The sequence below is a fragment of the Muscardinus avellanarius genome, assembly GCF_963383645.1.
Source record: "Muscardinus avellanarius genome assembly, chromosome: 13".
NCBI lineage: Eukaryota > Metazoa > Chordata > Mammalia > Rodentia > Gliridae > Muscardinus > Muscardinus avellanarius.
The window spans coordinates 56,579,401-56,598,797 of NC_137799.1; the positions used below are offsets into that span (position 1 = coordinate 56,579,401).

At 33.9% G+C, this 19,397-nt stretch overlaps 1 protein-coding gene across 3 annotated transcripts in view; it reads right to left on the bottom strand.

The window, feature by feature from the left end:
- Positions 1-19,397, bottom strand: part of CNTLN (centlein) — a gene marked incomplete at both ends in the record, with an annotated part of 264,859 nt that overhangs the window by 115,383 nt on the left and 130,079 nt on the right. For 2 of the 3 annotated variants that reach the window (XM_080708552.1, XM_080708551.1), the window contains 4 exons: positions 1,412-1,531; positions 2,878-2,999; positions 12,659-12,784; positions 15,137-15,319. In XM_080708552.1, coding sequence (XP_080564678.1) covers positions 1,412-1,531; positions 2,878-2,999; positions 12,659-12,784; positions 15,137-15,319 — 551 coding nt within the window. Of the gene's footprint in view, positions 1-1,411; positions 1,532-2,877; positions 3,000-12,658; positions 12,785-15,115; positions 15,320-19,397 lie in introns of all 3 variants that reach the window. The other variant, XM_080708550.1, reaches the window with a different exon arrangement.

The window sequence follows — 19,397 nt, forward strand, 5'->3', positions numbered from 1 at the left end:
TAAACTCAAAATTTAGAATAAGAAGTAGTTATCTAGGGCTGGGAAGATAAGGAACATGCTGGGTAATTTGTGTAGGTTTGATAAAGATGATGAAAGTGATGAAAACTTTACACAATTATTTGTAATGACTAATAGTATACAGCACTATGAAGATACTAAAAGCCATTAAATTATATTCTTCCTATGGGCAGATTGTATGGCTCCTAAGTTATATTTCAATAAAGCTATTTAAAACTATGAGGAAATGTTTTGGGGATGAATCTATATAGTCTAAAATAATTTTAAAGATTAGAGACTTCATTACTAGCATCAAATACTGAGTGCTAACAGAACATTCTGTACATTAATAGGTAAATGGGAATAAACATTTAAATCTAATATGGTCATGTACTCAAAAGTTTATCCTGGCATAGGAAAGATTCAAATCAAAAGTTACATGTTATCATATAGTATATAAAACAAGCTTCTGATTTACTAAGCTAAAAAATGCAGTGAAACTTAATTATAATATGCCACATGCTGCTAAATTCTAGTATTCTAAAAGACATCCAGGCTCTCAAAAAAATTGTATGGTCTGAGTGTCAAAAATTAGCTCTAAATGAAAAAACTGTTAAGTAGCAGAAGAGGCTAATTATATTGGTCTAACTTTTCTTTGTCTCGGGGAAAAAAACAGCACTACAAAAAAAATGTTTTTTCTTTGTCAAGCTGAATATAATAGTCTGTGAATTATAAGATCAAGCAAGCAAATTGTATGTTTTCTAAAATATGAGTATCCTTCATCAAGTTTTATACTTAGGGCAGCTAAAAGACCTATGTGGAGGGATCAGCATTAAGCCCAAAGGACAGGCAGCGCACAGCAAGAAAGAAAGCAATTCCCTCGTGTGTTTTGCAGGTCACTACCAAGGACCATGTTAGCAGATCCACACCAGACCCTTAACAGGCAGTTCTGCTGCTACCAGTAATTAGCTTGGACAGCTCTGGCTCCAAGAGTAGCAGCAAGGCTACACCATAATGAGCTCAGCTGGGATTAGCAGGACAGGGCAGGGAACCAAGAGAGCTCAGGCATTCTGCATTGCGTATGTATCTAGGAGATCAAACAAGGATGGCTGGCTAGGTTATCCCCTCTCCACCTCATTCCAGAAATGAAGCACGGCAGTGTCTAAAATGCAGGCTAATGAAGAGCGACACCTCCAACAGATGAGAGCCACAGTAATTAACACAATCCCTAGATCATGTTATTTCATCTTACATAGATATTTTTTCAGCTAGCCTTTTGTTGTCACCTTTATTGGCAACAGATTATTTCATTTATAAACTTTGTAAGATATTTCTCTCCTGGATTTTAAGCCACAAGAATGTCTTCCAAAATCTTATCTAAGTCAATATTATAAAGAAAAAAACAACAACTCACTTTTGAATCATTAGCTCCTGGTTCTCCCTTTTGTAGTATGCCAGCTCATTCCATACAGCATCAGAGTCTTCTTGTTGAAGTTGCTGTGGATCAGCTCTCTTTATTTTTCTGATTTCAGTCCTAGTTTTGAAATGAAGTTGCTTTCTTACTTAATGTATTCAAGGTGCAAAAATTCAATTTATACATTCCTTAAATTTTTAAATATCTATTGAACAAATTTCTGATATCTAATCCATACCATTCATTGGATGTATTTCCTAAAACCTAAACATGTAGAAATAAAAATCCTATCTCATAATCTAAGCAAAACTGCTACATGAAAGCAAACATATAATATGCATATGTTTATTTTTCTCATGCACTCTAGTACAGCACTAATACAACATACACTGCAGAATTTTAACAATCTCAAAAATAGTATAAGCAATCAACTCATCTAGATGTGGTGTCACTCAACCTGAAGGGGGTATAGACATCCTACCTTAGAACAAGCTATTACTAGTGAGTATGTCAGAAAGTAGATTTCATCTGTGCAGTAATTACTGAAAAGTTAGGTGAAGAGAGATTTAAGTTAGGAAAAAATGCTTTATCACCACTGCTTTACTGACACACAATATAGACATATTCCATTCATCAAAGGAAAAAATCAGATGTGACAATTATCTACAAGTAATGGCAAATGCCTTTTATATTTTCACTTGCTGTACATAAAAAAACTTCATTTTTATTTTTTTTAAAGTGCTGTACTGGCCATTTTAGAAACAGTATTTCTTTCCAAAACAGACCAATGTGTATCATCAACATTGCCCTAAAGGATCCATCTCAAAAGATGAGAGGGAGGTAGATTTTCTGTGCTCATTCAGTCCTTTGCCCTCTGTTGATACTGTTAACAGGGGAGCCACTTACAAATAACCAAGATCTGAACACCTGTTCAGAGCAATTGAACTGAGACCGCCAGTTCATTCAGATTAAGCTGGAGAACAAACTGACGGATAGTAAAGATCTTCAAATTGCATACTAGGTTAAAACAGTTTTAAGATAGTTAACTATATGTGTGAATTTCATATTTCTCTTCTCTTTCCATTAAAAGTTAAACACTTTTGGTTATAAACATTTTAACACTAGTATTTTATTGATTTAAAAGCAGTTTTCAATCATATGGATAGTAACTATTTTTGCTTTAAATCATATACATTTAGTAAGCTATTCCATTGGTAGTAAAAAAAAAAGTATACAACTCAGATCACCTACTGCTAATAATATCTGCAAATGATAGGAAAATCTATAGTTATGGCTAGCATATTTCTGTTCTCATTTATTATGTTCTCCACTGAAAAGTTCACAATAAAGATTTGACTACCAAATAATTTCTTTAAAACTAAACAAAAGCCATTAAAACACCTATATAATGCTACTCCATTTCATTTAATATTGAGGGAAATGTCTTTATGAGCTATGTAACTCACATGCCACTGCCTTCTTCCCACTGTTTTAATTGCTCTTTTACTGCTCTGTAGTTGGTCTGTAACATCTGTAGCCTTTCCTTGCGTTTTTCATGGGCATCTCTTAGCTCATCATTTTCTTGGCTCTACATAACACACCAAAAAAGCAAGTATACAAGTTTGAAGAAAGTATTGGCATAATGTTTCAAATAAAAGATTACCTATCTAAATATGGAATATGAAAGAAAAGAGCCTGTAAACTCAATGTATTTGAATACTTATTTGAGTAAAAGAAATGAATTTATCAAGTCACAGAATTGATATGCTTGATAAATTGGACCCACTTATTGCATTTTTTAAGTTGCTTACACAATTTCAAACTTCTTCTTTCACATTATTTTCACTCGTTTCCTTGTTGATTAATATGTATACAAATACTTATAAGCTCATTTTACAATTTTTAACTTATTTCTTCTTTTTAACACAAGAATTTGCCCATATATAAAGGCATTCTACCTCCCACCTGCACCCCGAAATCTTTTTATTTTGAAACAAAGTCTTGATAAGTTGTTGAGAGTCTCACCAAGTTGTCCAGGCTGGCCTTAAAACTGCAATCTTCCTGTCTCTACCTCCCAAGTACTGGGATTTATAGGCAAGTTAAAACTTTAAAGACATTAATCATAGTAAAGCCAATTCTTCAGGCCATAGGTTCATGATTAATATGTAATAAAACATACAGATTACAAAAAGAATGAAAACAAGCTATACCTAAAGTAAAAGTGGTATGAGTTAGTTAGTTTTGTGGTTCTACCATGAAAAAACTAGACAGGAAGAATTAGGCTTAATACTCTGAAAGTCATCCAAACATTACTTTCTTGTCTCAACACCTAGCTTAAAAAATTATAGTATAGCAATTAGATAAATATTCATTAAATATAACTATAAACAAAATTATAAAGGCCAAATACTTAGTCCTAAGAAGATTTATTCATACTACATATAAATTGTGTTTCTTGAAGTAAAATAAGTAACTTCTTGAATTTCTTCCCCATGAAAATTTTAATATTTTTAAAAAGTCTCATTCAAGCCAAGTATAATGGTGCATACCTGTAATCCTAGTACTTAAAAGGCTGGGATAGGAGGATCACAGATTCAAGGACAGCCTCAGTAAGTAGTGAGACTTTCAGCAATCTAGGGGAACACTGTTCAAAAATAAAAATAAAAAAAGCTGGGGAGGGTGGCGGAGGTAGAATGCCCCTGAGTTCAATCTCTAGGAACTCAAACACAAAAGTCCCCAAAACTCTTATTCATATTTCTGTATGAATGAAGTTGTATGCTTCTTTACTAGGGAAAATGGGTACCTCTCTAACTTAGAGTGATAGGAGATGAATAGACATTTGGCATTCAGAAAGATCTGAAATTCATTCTTAGAGCTTTCTCTTGTTAGCTATATAATATTAAGAAAACTATTTAAATTAATCATATTTATTTTCCACTAAAATATGAAAAAGGAAAGAATTAAATAAGCAGAGGCCCTGACACTATAAAGGCACAAGGCAAAAATTAGCTTTTTAACCTTTTTCTTCCCAGTATTAACAGTGACGATTCTTCATTTTCTTGACCATTTACTTCCCATTGTGATAGTAAAGTACCACTTTATAATCTGCATTATTTAACTCACTTCTTTCTGTCTCAGTAGTATGGATGTTTTGTCATTCTATTTTGAGTATATTTTGAGTATGATTTTCTCTTGCATAGTTACTAGGAAGTTTTGTGTGACCAATAAGTATTCTAAAGGTTATGTGAAAATGCAAATGCTTGGTGAAAAAGCATGAGAAAAGCATCATTTGATAGGGGCACTCAGAGTAAGTGTTATACTAAAAGGTTTAGAAAATAAAATCACAGTCACTACAAACTTACTAAAAGTCCCCTCGTACAAGAGTCAATCCAAGAAGAATCAAAGATATAGAGATTAGACCACTTGACTTCTTCAAACTATGAACTTTCTTAAGTGGAATAAAGGAATAATTCTAATAAGCATAAGAGAAGATTGATAGTTAATAATGATAACATGTTATCATAGGTGCACAAAGTAATTATGTTTACTGGAATTTCTTAAGAACTAAAATACTTATTAGAAATTTTAAGAAGAATGTCTTAGAAATTTACTAATGAAAATAATTTAATTACAAGAAATTTATAGATCATATTAGAAGAGATTTATCAAAGATAATTTTAAATAAACTTATAAAACTAAGATGATTACATTAAATATTTATATAATAGCTTGCTATAATTAATCATCATGGATTCAAAATTCTCATAAACTCTTAAAAATATTACATATAGCTGGGTGTGGTGGCACACGCTTGTAATCCCAGCATTTGGGAGGCTGAGACAGGAGCATTGTGGTTCATGGACAGACTCAGCTATTTAGTGAGTCCCTTTGCAATTCAATGAGACTCTGTTTCAAAATAAAGAATGAAAAATAGGGCTGGTGGTGTAGCTTGGAGGTAGAAAGCCCCCAGGTTCCATCCCAAGTACCACACATAAAAAAAAAATTACAAACGCAGTATTTTTGTAATCACTAAAGTTTTGTGTTTGAGTCATCAGAAACTCTATGTAAGTAGAACCTTAAAGACTGACCAAGAAGTCAAAACTAAGAGAATGGGATATATAAATATTCTCAATTTATTTTTACAATGATCCTCTGTCAAATTAATGGAAAATGAGTTTTTCATTTGCATTGTCACTCTTTTAGTATTTGCCAGCAATACTTCAGCTACCATTAACCACTGAGTTGATACCAACAGCTTTTCTGAATTCTTAAATACCAAATAACTATAGTATGCCACTAAGCCAAAAATTAAGACTCAATAAAAATCTCTTGAGTCCATATGTACTAGGTTCTGTACTAGACATATGAACTAATCAAAGCACCAAATGTCACCACTTCAGATTCCTAGAAGCAAAATATTCAAAATTAGTAATAGTTTTAGTTTTCCTACAATAATTCAAATAAATAAGTAAATAGTTCTTTCCACTAAATAGTGAGGAAAACAGTTTCATAGATGAGCTTTCTATTTTAATTTTGCTTGCCTCTTAATTTATTATATCTAATATAAAAGTATTTATATAATTATTATAAAATTATTAAAATCTAAACAGAAATGAAACTAAAGATTATTTATAAATGAAGTCAACATACAAGATTTATAATAATTCTTTTAAAATGTCGTTTCAGGCCAGGCGTGGTGGCGCACGCTTGTAATCCCCGTGCTTGGGAGGTGGAGACAGGAGGATCACGCAGGTTTGAAGCCAGCCGCACTGGCTTAAGAGACCCTGTTTCCAAAAACTAAAAAAAAACCATATAGGTCTGGGAGTGTAGCCCGGAGGTAGAAGGGCTTCCAGGAATCCCAGTTCAACCCAAAAAAACAAAAATAAAAAATAAAATGTCATTTCAGACATAGATTCATGCTCAGGGAATGCTGGTGTTGAAGTACAATTAATATGTTAAATGAGTCCTAGAGACTCTTATTCCTTTGTCCTACTTCAGAAATAGTAAAATTTTACAAAGCTGCAAATATAAGATGGATAGATTTTTTTAAATTCCCAGTTGAATACTAAAAGAACAGTTTTCAGGTGAAGTCATCTGTGAAAATTTGGTAATCTCAAAAGAAGTAAATAGAATAGTTTTATAACCTTCTAGCAAATATAGGCTGGTTTTGTTATGATTTTCTCAATTTGAAAGAAAATAGTAAACATCAAAGCAATAGTACTTTACTGGGAATATTACTTAAAAACTACAACCAAATCAAGTGTAGCTAGGCATGGTGGCACATGCCTTATAATCCCAGCATTTGAGAGACTGAAACAGGAGGATCACAGGTTCAAGGACAGCCTCAGCAATGTAGTGAGACTCTCATCAACTTGGTGATTCTCTGTTTCAAAACAAAAATAAAATAGAGCTGGGGTTGACTCAGAGATAGAACATCCCCTGGGTTCAATACCTAATACCAAGAAAAAAAAAGAACAAAATCAAGTGTCAAGACTAAGAAATATATTTTATATTACTAATTGCTACATTTTTCTAAAAGGACATACACAATCATCCTTTGAAAGCCAATAAATATTCCATGGGAAGCCAATGAATGAGATGCTTTCATTAGCTCATTCAATAACCTTCTATGGATTATATAATTAAAATAGCTAAACTAGAGTCTAACTTCGTGTACAAACAAGTTGAATAAAACATCAGGAAACAGAAAACAGAAAAATTGTATCAAATGGCTCTCCTTAAAAATATTTGTGGATCCTATTTTTCAGTAAATAGGAACTGAAATGATTCTTGATCTAATCTGGTTTGCTCAAAGACTTCTAGATGAGAAGAAGGTGAAATAAAGAGCACAAACTCTGCTCATAATGGGATGAATTAGTCTGCAGGCAACAAGATCAAGGTTAGAGAAGTGAAACAAAATATTTAATAACTTTAATAAAAGACCAAGGATGCCATTATGGGGTTCAATTATATCAGATTATATAAAGTTTATATATATTAGAGCATTGAAATATAAAAGACATATAAAATGTATTTGATAGGCAAAGTAATATCAAATGGCATTAAGAAGTGCTAATAAAGTCAAGTTGCCAAACATGAAAATCAGTAAAGCAGGTTTCATGGTATTAATGATACCAACAATAGTAAGGATTTCATAAATCTCTAATATACAAGTTTCAAAATTATATTCTTAAGGTATTAGAATATTATTATCCATGAAGTCAGGATTATGTCTAAAACAATGATTTGAGCATGGAACATTTTTGTCTACCATACTCTCATTAGCTTTTGTGTGTGCGTGCATGTGTGCGTGCATGCGTGTGAGTGTGTGTGTGTGTGTTATACTGGGAATGGAACCTAGGGGCATTCTACCTCCAAGATATAGCACCAGTTCTATTTTTTATTCTTTATTTTGAAATAGAGTCTCACTGAGTTGCAAAGGGCCTCACTAAGTAGCTGAGACAAACCGCAATCCTCCTGTCTCAGCCTCCCAAATGTTGGGATTACAAGTATGTGCTGCCATGCCTGGCCTCTCATTAACTTTTGGCAAAGCAGTGTTTTATCGAAGACCAAAAGCTTTGGCAAAAATTCAACAATGTTTCAGTAGATAATGATTACCAAAAAAGCACCAAGATCAACAAATACATTTTAAATCCAAAAGGCAATTGTTTGGGATTGAATTGTGTTTCCCTGTCTTCACTGCTAGAAAAAGTCTATTGGAATTCTAACTTCATATATCTCCGAATGTCATCCTCTATGGAGACAGAGTCTTTACAGAGGTAATCAAGTTAAAGTGAAGTTATCAAGGAGGCCTTATTCTAGTATGACCAATATCTTTATTAAAAGACAAAATACAGACACAGTGAGAGAAAAATGTGTAGAGGGAAGACAATGTAATCCACAAGCAAAGAATTTCTGAGGTCACCAGAATCTAACAGAAGGTTGGAACCGATTCTACCTCACAGCCTGCAGAAAGATCCAGTTCTGCTAATACCTTGATTTTGGGCTTTTCAGGCTCCATAACTTTGAGACAATAAATTTCTATTGTGTTAAGCCACCCAGTTTCTGATACTTCTTTACAGCAGCCCTAAAAACTCATCTAAACACATTATTATTATTACTTTGTATGTGTGTGATAATTGAGATCAAATCCAAGGCTCTGCCTATGCTAAATACCTTTCTTCTTTTCTTTTTTGTCTTTCTTCCTTCCTTCCTTCCCTTCCTTCCCTTTCTTTCTTTCTTTCTTTCTTTCTTTCTTTTTGAAGTTTTAGGGATTCAACCAAAGGGCATTCTACCACTGAGCTACAACCCCCCAGCCTTATTTATTATTTTTATTTTGAAACAAGGTCACATTAAATTGTGGAGGGCCTCACTAAGCATTTGAGGCTGGCCGTTAATCTACAATCCTTCTGTCTCATCCTCCAAATACTAGAATTACTAGCATGCGCCACCAAGCCCAGCTTGCTAAATACTTTTTCTACCAATAAAGTACACCCCTAAGTCCCAGATACATTATTAATTACTACTTTTTATATGCATGCATTTTAATAAAAGCAATAATATAAATATTATTACAAAATAATAAAGGAAGTCATACAAAAAAGTTTTCTATCTTCAGTAAACATGACAGTTATCCTTAATAAAGTTAAAGCAAAACTTAATAAAGTACTTTGGGCTGAGCGTGGTGGCGCACGCTTGTAATCCCCGCGCTTGGGAGGCAGAGACAGGAGGATTGCGCAGGTTCGAAGCCAGCCTTGCGCGATGGCTTAGGAGACCCTGTTTCCAAATAAAAATGTAAAAATAGGTCTGGGAGTGTAGCCCGGAGATAGAAGGGCTTCCAGGAACCCCAGTACCACCAAAATAAATAAATAAATAAATAAATAAAGTACTTTGGGCTGAATCACTGTTCTTAAAATGTTATTGTTGGGCGTGGTGAGACACACTTGTAATCTCCGTGCTTGGGAGGCAGAGACAGGAGGATCGCCCAGGTTCGAAGCCCCTTGCTTGTTTAAGAAACCCTGTTTCCAAGTAAAAATATAAAAAAATAGGTCTGGTGGTGTAGCCTGGAGAAGGGTTTCCAGGAACCCCAGTACCACCAAAAAAAAAAAAGTTAGTTATTAAACAAGTTTTATTTACATATTTATTTTCCTAAATCTCCTTGATTATAGTATCATTCTCTTTTAAAATAAAAAAGTAAATAAATGATAAAATTTTTAAAAAATTCTCTTTTTTCTTATTTTTCAAGTCTGTATATGATGACATAAACTTGAAACTCATGATTATCACTAGTTGATTTAAAATACAAATCAAGCCGGGCATGGTGGCACACACTTGTAATCCCCACGCTTGGGAGGCAGAGACAGGAGGATCGTGCAGGTTCGAAGCCAGCCTCGCTGGCTTAAGAGACCCTGTTTCCAAATAAAATATAAAATAGGCCTGGGAGTATAGCCCGGAGGTAGAAGGGTTCCATCCCCAGTACCACCAAAAATTTATTACAATAAAATAAAAATCAAGAAAAACTATAAAAAAGGAAATTTTGTGTAAAAGAAATTTTATTCTGAAAATAAAACTAGGGCATCATCCCCCAAAAAACTGCCATCAGAAAAATGGAATGAGGAAATAAATTACTATAATCCTTCTGGGACTCTATTCGAAATAAAGAAAAATAAAGAGATGGAAGACAAGATATTAGATCTAAAATGCCTTTTAGTTGTTCTACTCCTTACTGCCAAAAACATTAAGGGACTGTCAAGGACTTACAGATTGCTGGGAACAAACAGGTAGTGGTCTTGCACTATAAAATGGAATATCTGTTGACTAATTTTATGTGTCAAGCTGTCTGCCCAAATACTTGGTTGTTAAACATCATATCTACATCTTTATGAATGAAATTAATATTTTAATCAATACACTGAGTGCTATTGGTGTGGATATACTTTAAGTATGCCCTCTAATATTCCTATGTTCAAATTTAATCCTCATTTTAAGTATTAAGGAGGTGAAAACAATCTGACTCAAGTGCTTCAGGTATAGCCTTTGCAAGGTGATAAGACTGGATAAGATCAGCAATGCATAGTGGTATACACTTATAATCGCAGTACTTGGGAGGCTGAGATTGGAGGATCCCAGGTTAGAGGTCAGTGCACAGTAATTTAGCTAGATCCTGTTTCAAATTAAGAAAATAAAATAAACACACACACACACACACACACACACACACACACACACACACACACGACAAGGTAGGGTTCTTGTGATTGAATCCCAGTGGTTTTATCAGAGGAGTCTCTTGCCATATAATCCCTGGGATTGCCTCAGGACTCAGCATGAACACTATCACCAGATGCAGTTAATCAAACTGACACCTTTGAACTATAGGCCAAACCTCTTTTCTTTATAACTTTGCCAGTGTTTGGTATTGTTTTACTAGCAACGAAACTGAGTTAAGCCCTCCCCAATGTAGATGGCTTTCAACAAATCTCCTGAAAGTCTGAATAATAAAAAAGCTGAGTAAAAAATATTTCTTTCTCTCCGCCTGTCTTTGAGCTGAGACACTGGTCTTCTCTTCCCTTGTACTCAGAATTAGACTTGGACTTAGGGTATTAATTCTTCTGTTCTTAGAGTCTTTGGACTCAGAATTGAGATATATCATTCAGCTTCTCAATTATATATCTTGGATTTCTCAGCTTTCATGATACTGTGAGTCAATTTCTTAAAGTAAATCTCAGGAGACACAGGATATAAAGAATATATATATATTCATAAACACAAATATTCATCTATATATATATTCATTTATATCTATATGTAATATATAGTATTCTATATAAAATTACATACACACAGATAAAGATCATATAAGATATATAGATATATAGATATATGCACAAGATTGAGTTTGGCCCCTAGTACACATACACACACACACACACACACACACACACACACACTCAAACACAAATTTTATATATATATGTGTGTGTGTGTGTATATATATATATATATATATATAAGCTTTTAATGTACCATATCTTTATCATATATAAAGCAATAGACTTGGCATAGACCATCATAAAACTATTGAGAATCAAGTATATGACTGAACGTCAAATAGGGCAGGACTAAAGGTCATTGTGAATAAAGAATGAAAACTTTTCGATATTAAAGTAAGAGAAAAAAATAAAAGCCACCAAGGGACTATGAGGCCCTGGGCTGAAACCCTAAAATGGCAAAAATAAAGAAACAAACCCTAGTCACATAAACTTGACGCAATATGCATGAACAACCTCCACTGTTCATAAAGCCCTCAAAGATAAACTGAAGATACATGCTTAAACCTAGGCAGAGTATTTGTTGAAATGTAATGTGTTCCACAACAAATTCAGTTGAAATTTTTTAAAAATGCAAACTTATTTGCCATTCTGTATTTATTTATTTATTTATTTATTTATTTATTTATTTTAGTATTAATTCAGGGGCATTCTATGTCAAAGCTATACTCCCAGCCCTTTGTATTTTTTGTTTTTAAACAGGATCTTGCTAGGCTGCTGAGTCTCACATCACTACTAAAGCTCTCCTGGAACCTGCAATCCTCCTGTCTCAGCCTCCTAAATACTAGACTACAAGCAGCCATGCCCAGCAGCTCTGTAATTTTTATATAAAGAATAACTTAAAATTGCCTGAGCTAAGTTAAATGGTTTTGTTTTGGTTTTGAGACAGAATATTGCTATGTTGCCCACATTTCACCTGTTTCAGCCTCCTGAGTAGCTGAGATTGCAGATGTGTACTACTGTTATTTGGTTTTATTAATAACATAATAGCATAATAAATAATACAACATAATAAAACCAAACAACATACCACACAGTCTAATATTATGTTTTCTAAACTCACTATTATGTTTATGTTTGTCATATATAAAGAGCAAGAAATTCTTTAACCGCTTGCTACATAGTTCTGTGGGTTTTGTCTCTAAGAAACTGTAAGAAATTTATCCTCAATTTTAAGCTAGATATTCCCAAATAATTTGAAAGTAGTAAATAAACATTATGTTTTCAAGGAGGAAATATTTTTATTACATTATGATTCTCAGAAATCTTAAAAACAAGAACAAGGAACTGTATATTTTCATACAGGAAATTAAAGTCAGGAAAGAAAAATGACATTCAGTTATTTGTAAATGTATTTTTATTTTGGCATATTTTTATCTTTGCATGGTTACTACTAAAGAAATGATTTAATGTTCACCTTTAGTTGCAGGGACTTCTCTAAGTTTTCAATCTTCCTTTCTGCTTTTCTAAGCTTCCTTAGCTCCTCTGTGTCTATGAAAGAGCTCTTTGGGGACAAAGACCTTGAACGTTTCACAGGTGGTTCCTGGAGAATAAAACAAGGACATGGTTGAACTAGTTGAAACATAGGATTATGAAAGACATGCAAAATTAAAGAACAAGTAATTTTGAATACTAATAATGAATTATAAAAAAATCCTGCATGGAATACCAGAGAAATAACAAGCGGAATTACCACAGTGCTACCGCTAAAGGTTTCTCTGTGACTCGTTAATGAGAATATTCATTTACATTTACATTGTTTCTTTCAGAATAATGATGTCCCATTAGGGAAGACTAAAGGGTTATAGACTCAGAAATGCAAGAAACCTCATTACAAAGGAGGGGATAGAGGCTGGTCTAATTGCTCTATAAGGGTCCAAGGTTACACTTGATAGGACAACCAGAAACAAGAGGGAAAGGATTTTTTTCCCTTTGAAATAGTTTAACACACTGTGAATTTGAAGGAACAATATGCTTGAGGAATATAAATACAACAGACAGTAGATCTTATACCATAATGACCATATGGTCATTAACTATAATGTGGCTAACTAGAGACAAGAATATGTTTATATTATGTACAGATTCATATACCAATCTGGAGAAGGAATGTGTGAAAGTAACTATTAAGCTGGGCAACACAGCATTCATCCTTACTGCATGTCCTTACATAAAAGAAAGAAATTTTTGTTAAAAATATGCCTCAGCTTTTCTTAACTATTATTAAAAGCACTGAAATACAAGGTGATGAATTTTTAAACTTTAGCAATACAGCAAGCAATCAAATTAGGCCCAATAACATTATATTTAGAAATGTTTTCTTTCATGTAAATAAAGCTTATGAAACTACTTCAAAATGGCAAAAATGTACAATGCAACTGATTGTTTTAATAAATAAAACCCATTCCTCTGAAAATTACTAATAACATTATAGGGAGTAAGAGTACTAAGGAGTGAGAAGCATTTTAAATGCTTACTTTATGCTAGCCAGTATGGTGGTGTATGCCTGTACTCTCAGTACTTGGGAGGCTGAGACAGGAGAACAACAGGTTCAAAGCCAGCCTTAGCAAGTAGTAAGACTCTCATCAACCTATCTAAACCCTGTTTCAAAACAAAAAAATTAAGTTGGGCTGTATTGACAATAATATGTCTAAAACTTTTAGGAAATTTTTATTTCAACTTCTCTGGCATAAATAATATTTATAATGTATTATGGAATCTTATTCTTTAATTTTTTTACTGGTACATTATAGTCATATATCTTAATGGAGTACAAGATGGTATAGGCAACCATGCATACATTACCCAATTATCCCTTACCCAATTCCTGCCCCATTTCCTTCCCCCTCCTCCCTTCTCATGGCTTAGTGATTGATATGTTTGTGAATATACATCATGTACATTAGGGCACTTCCCTCTTCTCCCCTCCTGTCCCCCTCAGTTAGGTCACCTAATTTGCTCATCTATAGATTCTCCTTCTTTGTGTAAAGTTTCTCCTATGACCCATTTTCTCCCTAGCTTCCACATATTAGGGAGATCATTTTATCCAATTTCTTATTTTTTGTGACTTACTAATCTTACTTATTTTACTCAACATTCTATAGAATACTGCAGCATAACACAATACATAATGAATAATAAAAACAGGAAAAGCTTAGCTATTAATGAAACATGCTGTGTAAAATTTGCACATTTTCTCAACTCTTACTCCATTAAATATATATATATATATATATATGCATAAGTTAATGCTAAAATCCATTTAATATGTTATGTTCCATATGGACAATAGTTTAAATACCATAACAGAATGAAACAGAAATACTGGATGTATTTTTCTACTAATTATAATTGGGAAATTGAGTAAATTACCAATACCATTTTAAAATAAACTCTTTAATCAGACAGATAACCATATCAGATAGATGAGATATACTTATCAAAACTTTTAAATACAGTAATATTAATTTAGCCGGGTGTGATGTCCTATACCTATAACCCCATTATTTGAGAGGCTAAAACAGAAAGATCATAGGTTCAAGGCCAACCTCAACAATTTAGCAAGATTCTCAGCAACTTAGCAAGACCTATATCAAAATAAAAGGTAAAAAAAAGGCTGGGAGAGAGTAGAGCTTATTGGTTCAAACCCCAGAAAAAAAAAAGAGAATATTAATTCACTGGTAAAACAGGTATTAATAAATATCTAACTAATTAACTTATAAACATAACACTGTCATTAAAAGGAAAAACTATTTCTAAGAAGCAGTTTATCAAGCATTTAGCATGAAATATTTTTTTAAAACTTCTACAAATATAATTCTGATTGTTTTTTAATTCGTTCCTTGCCTTATAAGCCTCATCCTGATGAATTTACAAGATGGCAAAATGTTTCTACCTTATGTTTTCTTTCAGTACTTGCCATGGTCATGATGCTCTTCTCTGAGAAACTCCTGTTGGCAGATCTGTTCTCAGACAGCTTTTCATTTGCTATTTTCAGTTTCTCCTGTAAAAACTCAATTTCAGACTTCTGTGATACCATTAATGTTTCCAAACTTGAAAATGATGGCCTTTGAGACACCTATTAAAAGAAATATATGCATAAATATATATGTGCACATGCTGTATCTTATATATACAAATACAGAGAAATATTCACATATAATAAATTACATAAATCATAAGTACTAAGGAGAAACAACTTGTTTAAAGAATAAACTAGAAACTACATGGGGCTGGATGCATAGTTCACTGATAGAGCGCATATTTAACATGTATAAGGACCTAGGTTTGAACTCTAGAAACAAAATTTAAAAAAAAGAAAGAAAAAGAGAACTACCACCAGCCAAACCTTATTATTGGAATGATATTTCCAATAAAATAATAAAGAGAGGCTGAAACTGGAGGATCTCGGTTTGCAGACAGCCTCAGCTACTTAGTGAGGCCCTTTGCAACTCAGTGAGACACTGTTTCAAAATAAAGAATAAAAAAAAATGGTTGAGAGTGTAGCTTGGAGGTAGAATGACCCTAGCTTCCATCCCCAGACCCGCAATAAATAAATAAGAAATAAGAATAGGGTTGGGTGTGTAGCTCAGAGGTAGAATGCCCTGGGTTCCATTCCAAGTACCACAAAAAAAAAAACCAATAAAAAACAGTTTTTAATTCATTCAATAAAGACCCTTGGACATGTTAAACCATGTAGACATATTCTTCATTTCCATAAAGTAACTTGTATTGCTCCCATTTTCTTAAATGAAGTAGTTTTCTCTCTTTTGACTTCTATCACTTTTGCTAGAAACAGATTCATAAAAAGTGTTTCATTATTTTCATTTATACAAACATTTTCTCCAAGTATAAACAAAATAAAATGTGAAACATTATCCAGTCTTACTGTTGAGGAATAATGCTATTTGTGGCAGTTGCTACTCAACTCCATTCAACTGTTTCTAAAGATGAATGTGGCCCACTATGGGTAGATCTATTACTTTTTCAAGTGAAGCAAGGATTTAGGATTTCCAAGGGAAGTTCCGAATCTTTAAATGTTGACTGGACCCAGTTTATACTTCCTCTATTTTGAGAACATGATGATGGAAATACATTCTGCTACAAATTTTATATAGAAGTTTTGAAATATGTATCAAAGCTCATTAGAATATACCAAGGCTTTGACTTGGTATTCAAATTATGCTGAGGACTGAGATATAAATAGAGAAAAGTGGAGTACAAAAGGCTATATTATACTATATAATAATAATAATGTACCAAAAATGCATAGAAAAAAATGAAATATTACAATGATATTTCTAAGTAGAATTGTACGTGAATTGTTTTCCTCATAATATTCTGAATTTCCAGAATGTATTTCAAAATATAAATACTTTTTCTACAAATTAAATGAATAAAAGTTGCTGGTAAAATGTTCAGCATATAAGGATCTTCATAAATTTGTCCCTTAGGGTTCAGAGAGATTAAGTTTGGGATCTCTCAGACTTTAAAATGTGACAAGGAGGAGTTCCGGGAAGATGGCGACCGAGAAAAGCGGGGCTTACAACAAATATCCATTACCACAAAATCAGCACCTTTCAAAGCCAGAAAACAACATCACCAGAGAAACAAAAAAAATCACCAGGCTCCAGAGAGAAAGCGGACTGAGAACAGAGCCACAGAGGATATCCTCACGCCCGAGGACGCGGCAGACGCGCCATACTGCCGGCGAATTCACGGGACGGCCACAGCAAGCCGAGGGGAGCCGCTGCGGAACAGCCAGGCGGGATTTCTCGGCGCAGAGGACATCTAAAGCTCCCAGTGTCTGAGCTCAGCACACGCTGCAGGGATTCAGAGTGGAAATCAAAACCAAGAAAAAAAAAAAAAAACACCAGCCCAACAGCCGAGGGCGTAGCAGCGGCGCCATATTGCCACCAGCGGCAGCAGCACGGAACTCACTACAGCTACATCTGCGTATTCAAGAACAGTGAGTCAAATTGCGGGCCACAGAGGAGAAATCCCAGTACTGTACTCACTGGGACTTGACCCAGTGGGAGAGGGGCGGTGGCAGTGATATCACACCATAGGAGAACGTGCAACCTGGCACCCCCCACGGTCTAAAGCAGACTCTATCGACTCTCTGGGTCGGAGACTCTATGATAAAACCCAGTAAAGGAGTAGTGGGGTCTGAGATACTACTGACTCGAGATCCAGAGCACCTTAAGTGAAGTCATAGTGACCCAAGGGAAGAACCCAGAGAAGGCACAAACTTCCGAAATCATGAGAAAGAGGAATAATACTGGAGCAATTAATGCTCACAACCCCACAACATCAGAACCCGATAAAACAGAAAATCAGAGATTTCTAGAAGATCAAATCAGGAAAATAACTGTAGAAATAATAGAGGTGCTTCGAAAAGAACTCAGAGAGAGCCAAAAAGAGATAAAGGATGCAATTAATGAAGTAAAGGCCTCAATTCAAAGCACAAACAACCGATTAGAACACATGGAGAACAGAATCTCGCTCTTAGAAGATGATCATTCCAAAAATGAACGCATACTTTCTAATCTAAGAAAAAATATCCGACAGCAGGAATCTGATATTGAAGAAATATGGGCCCATTTTAAGAGAGCTAACCTAAGAATAATTGGAATAGAGGAGGGAAAAGAAAGTGAAACTAAAGGGATCAACAATCTCTTCAAGGAAGTAATAGCAGAAAATTTTCCAGACATAGAGCAAGAGGTCGATACGCAGGTCCAGGAAACGTATAGAACTCCCTTTAGACAGGATTAGAGAAGAGGATCCCCACGCCACATAATTGTCAAAATGACCAATGTGGAAGCCAAGCAGAGAATCTTAAAGGCAACAAAAGCAAAGGGCCAAGTGACATTCAGAGGCAAACCAATTAGAATCACTCCAGATTTCCCAAACCAAGTTATGAGAGCCAGAAGGGCTTGGAGTAACATATTCCCAATTTTGAAAGAAAACAACTTCCAGCCAAAAATTTCCTACCCAGCAAAACTTTCTATCAAATTAGATGGAAAAATAAGAAGCTTCCATGACAAACAGAAACTGAAGGAATTTATGTCTTCAAAACCAGCACTAGAGAAAATACTCAAAGAGATTAACTACAAAGAAGAAATAGGTAACACACATCAGAACTAGAGAAACAAGATTTTCCATCCAACAGACAACTAAGATTGGTTATCTGTGGAGATTCATTATTTATGTTAGTCTGTTACCTATCTCTAAAGGGTATTGTTTGCCTTTATTGTTGTTAATTTTTAGGATTTCTAGTTGGAATATTAATATACCTTCAGATATAGCATTTGGAAATATTTTATCCCATTCTATTAGTAACTCTTAACTCTGTTTACATTGTCTTTGGATATACAATATGTTTTTTATTTTTTAGGGAGTTTGTATACTCTTCTGTTGCCTGTGCCATTGAAATCATAACCAAGAAATCACTGCCAATTTCAATGTTGTGAGGTTTTATGACCCAGATTTTCTCCTAAAAGTTTATAGTCTTAAGATTTATATTTAGGTCTTTTATCTATTTTGAGTTAATACTTGTATATGGGATTAGGTAAGGGTCCAATTTTATTCTTTTCCATGTAATTATTATGTTTCAACAATATTTAGTTAAAAGATTATTATTTCCACCACCAAATGTTCGTGGAAACCTTGTCAAAAATAACTTGACAATATAGGGAAGAATTTAGCTCTAGGCTTTTATTTAACTCCAATGGTTTATATATCTGCCTTTAGAATAGTACTACACTGTTTCAATTATTGTAGCTTTATATGGTTTGAAATCAGAAAATATATATCTTCTAGCTTTGTTCTTTTTCAAGATCGATGTGGGTACCTAGAGTCCATATTCCATATTAGGATAGATTTTTTTTCTGAAAAATAAATATATAAATATATGATAGTTTCACCTAAAAAATAAAAAAATAGATTCTCTGGTAAGAAAGAAAGCAAAAAGAAATATTGAAATGTTATCTTTAAGTCATCAAAAGCTTGGTATCAGACAAATGAAACTGTTATGAGAGATTATCATTTTTAATTTTGGATAAATTGCTATAATACTAGATGTCAACTACTAAGCCAAGCATAGGAGGGGGGGATAGGGAGAGAACGGGGTGGGGATCGGGTGGGGGCTGACTGGG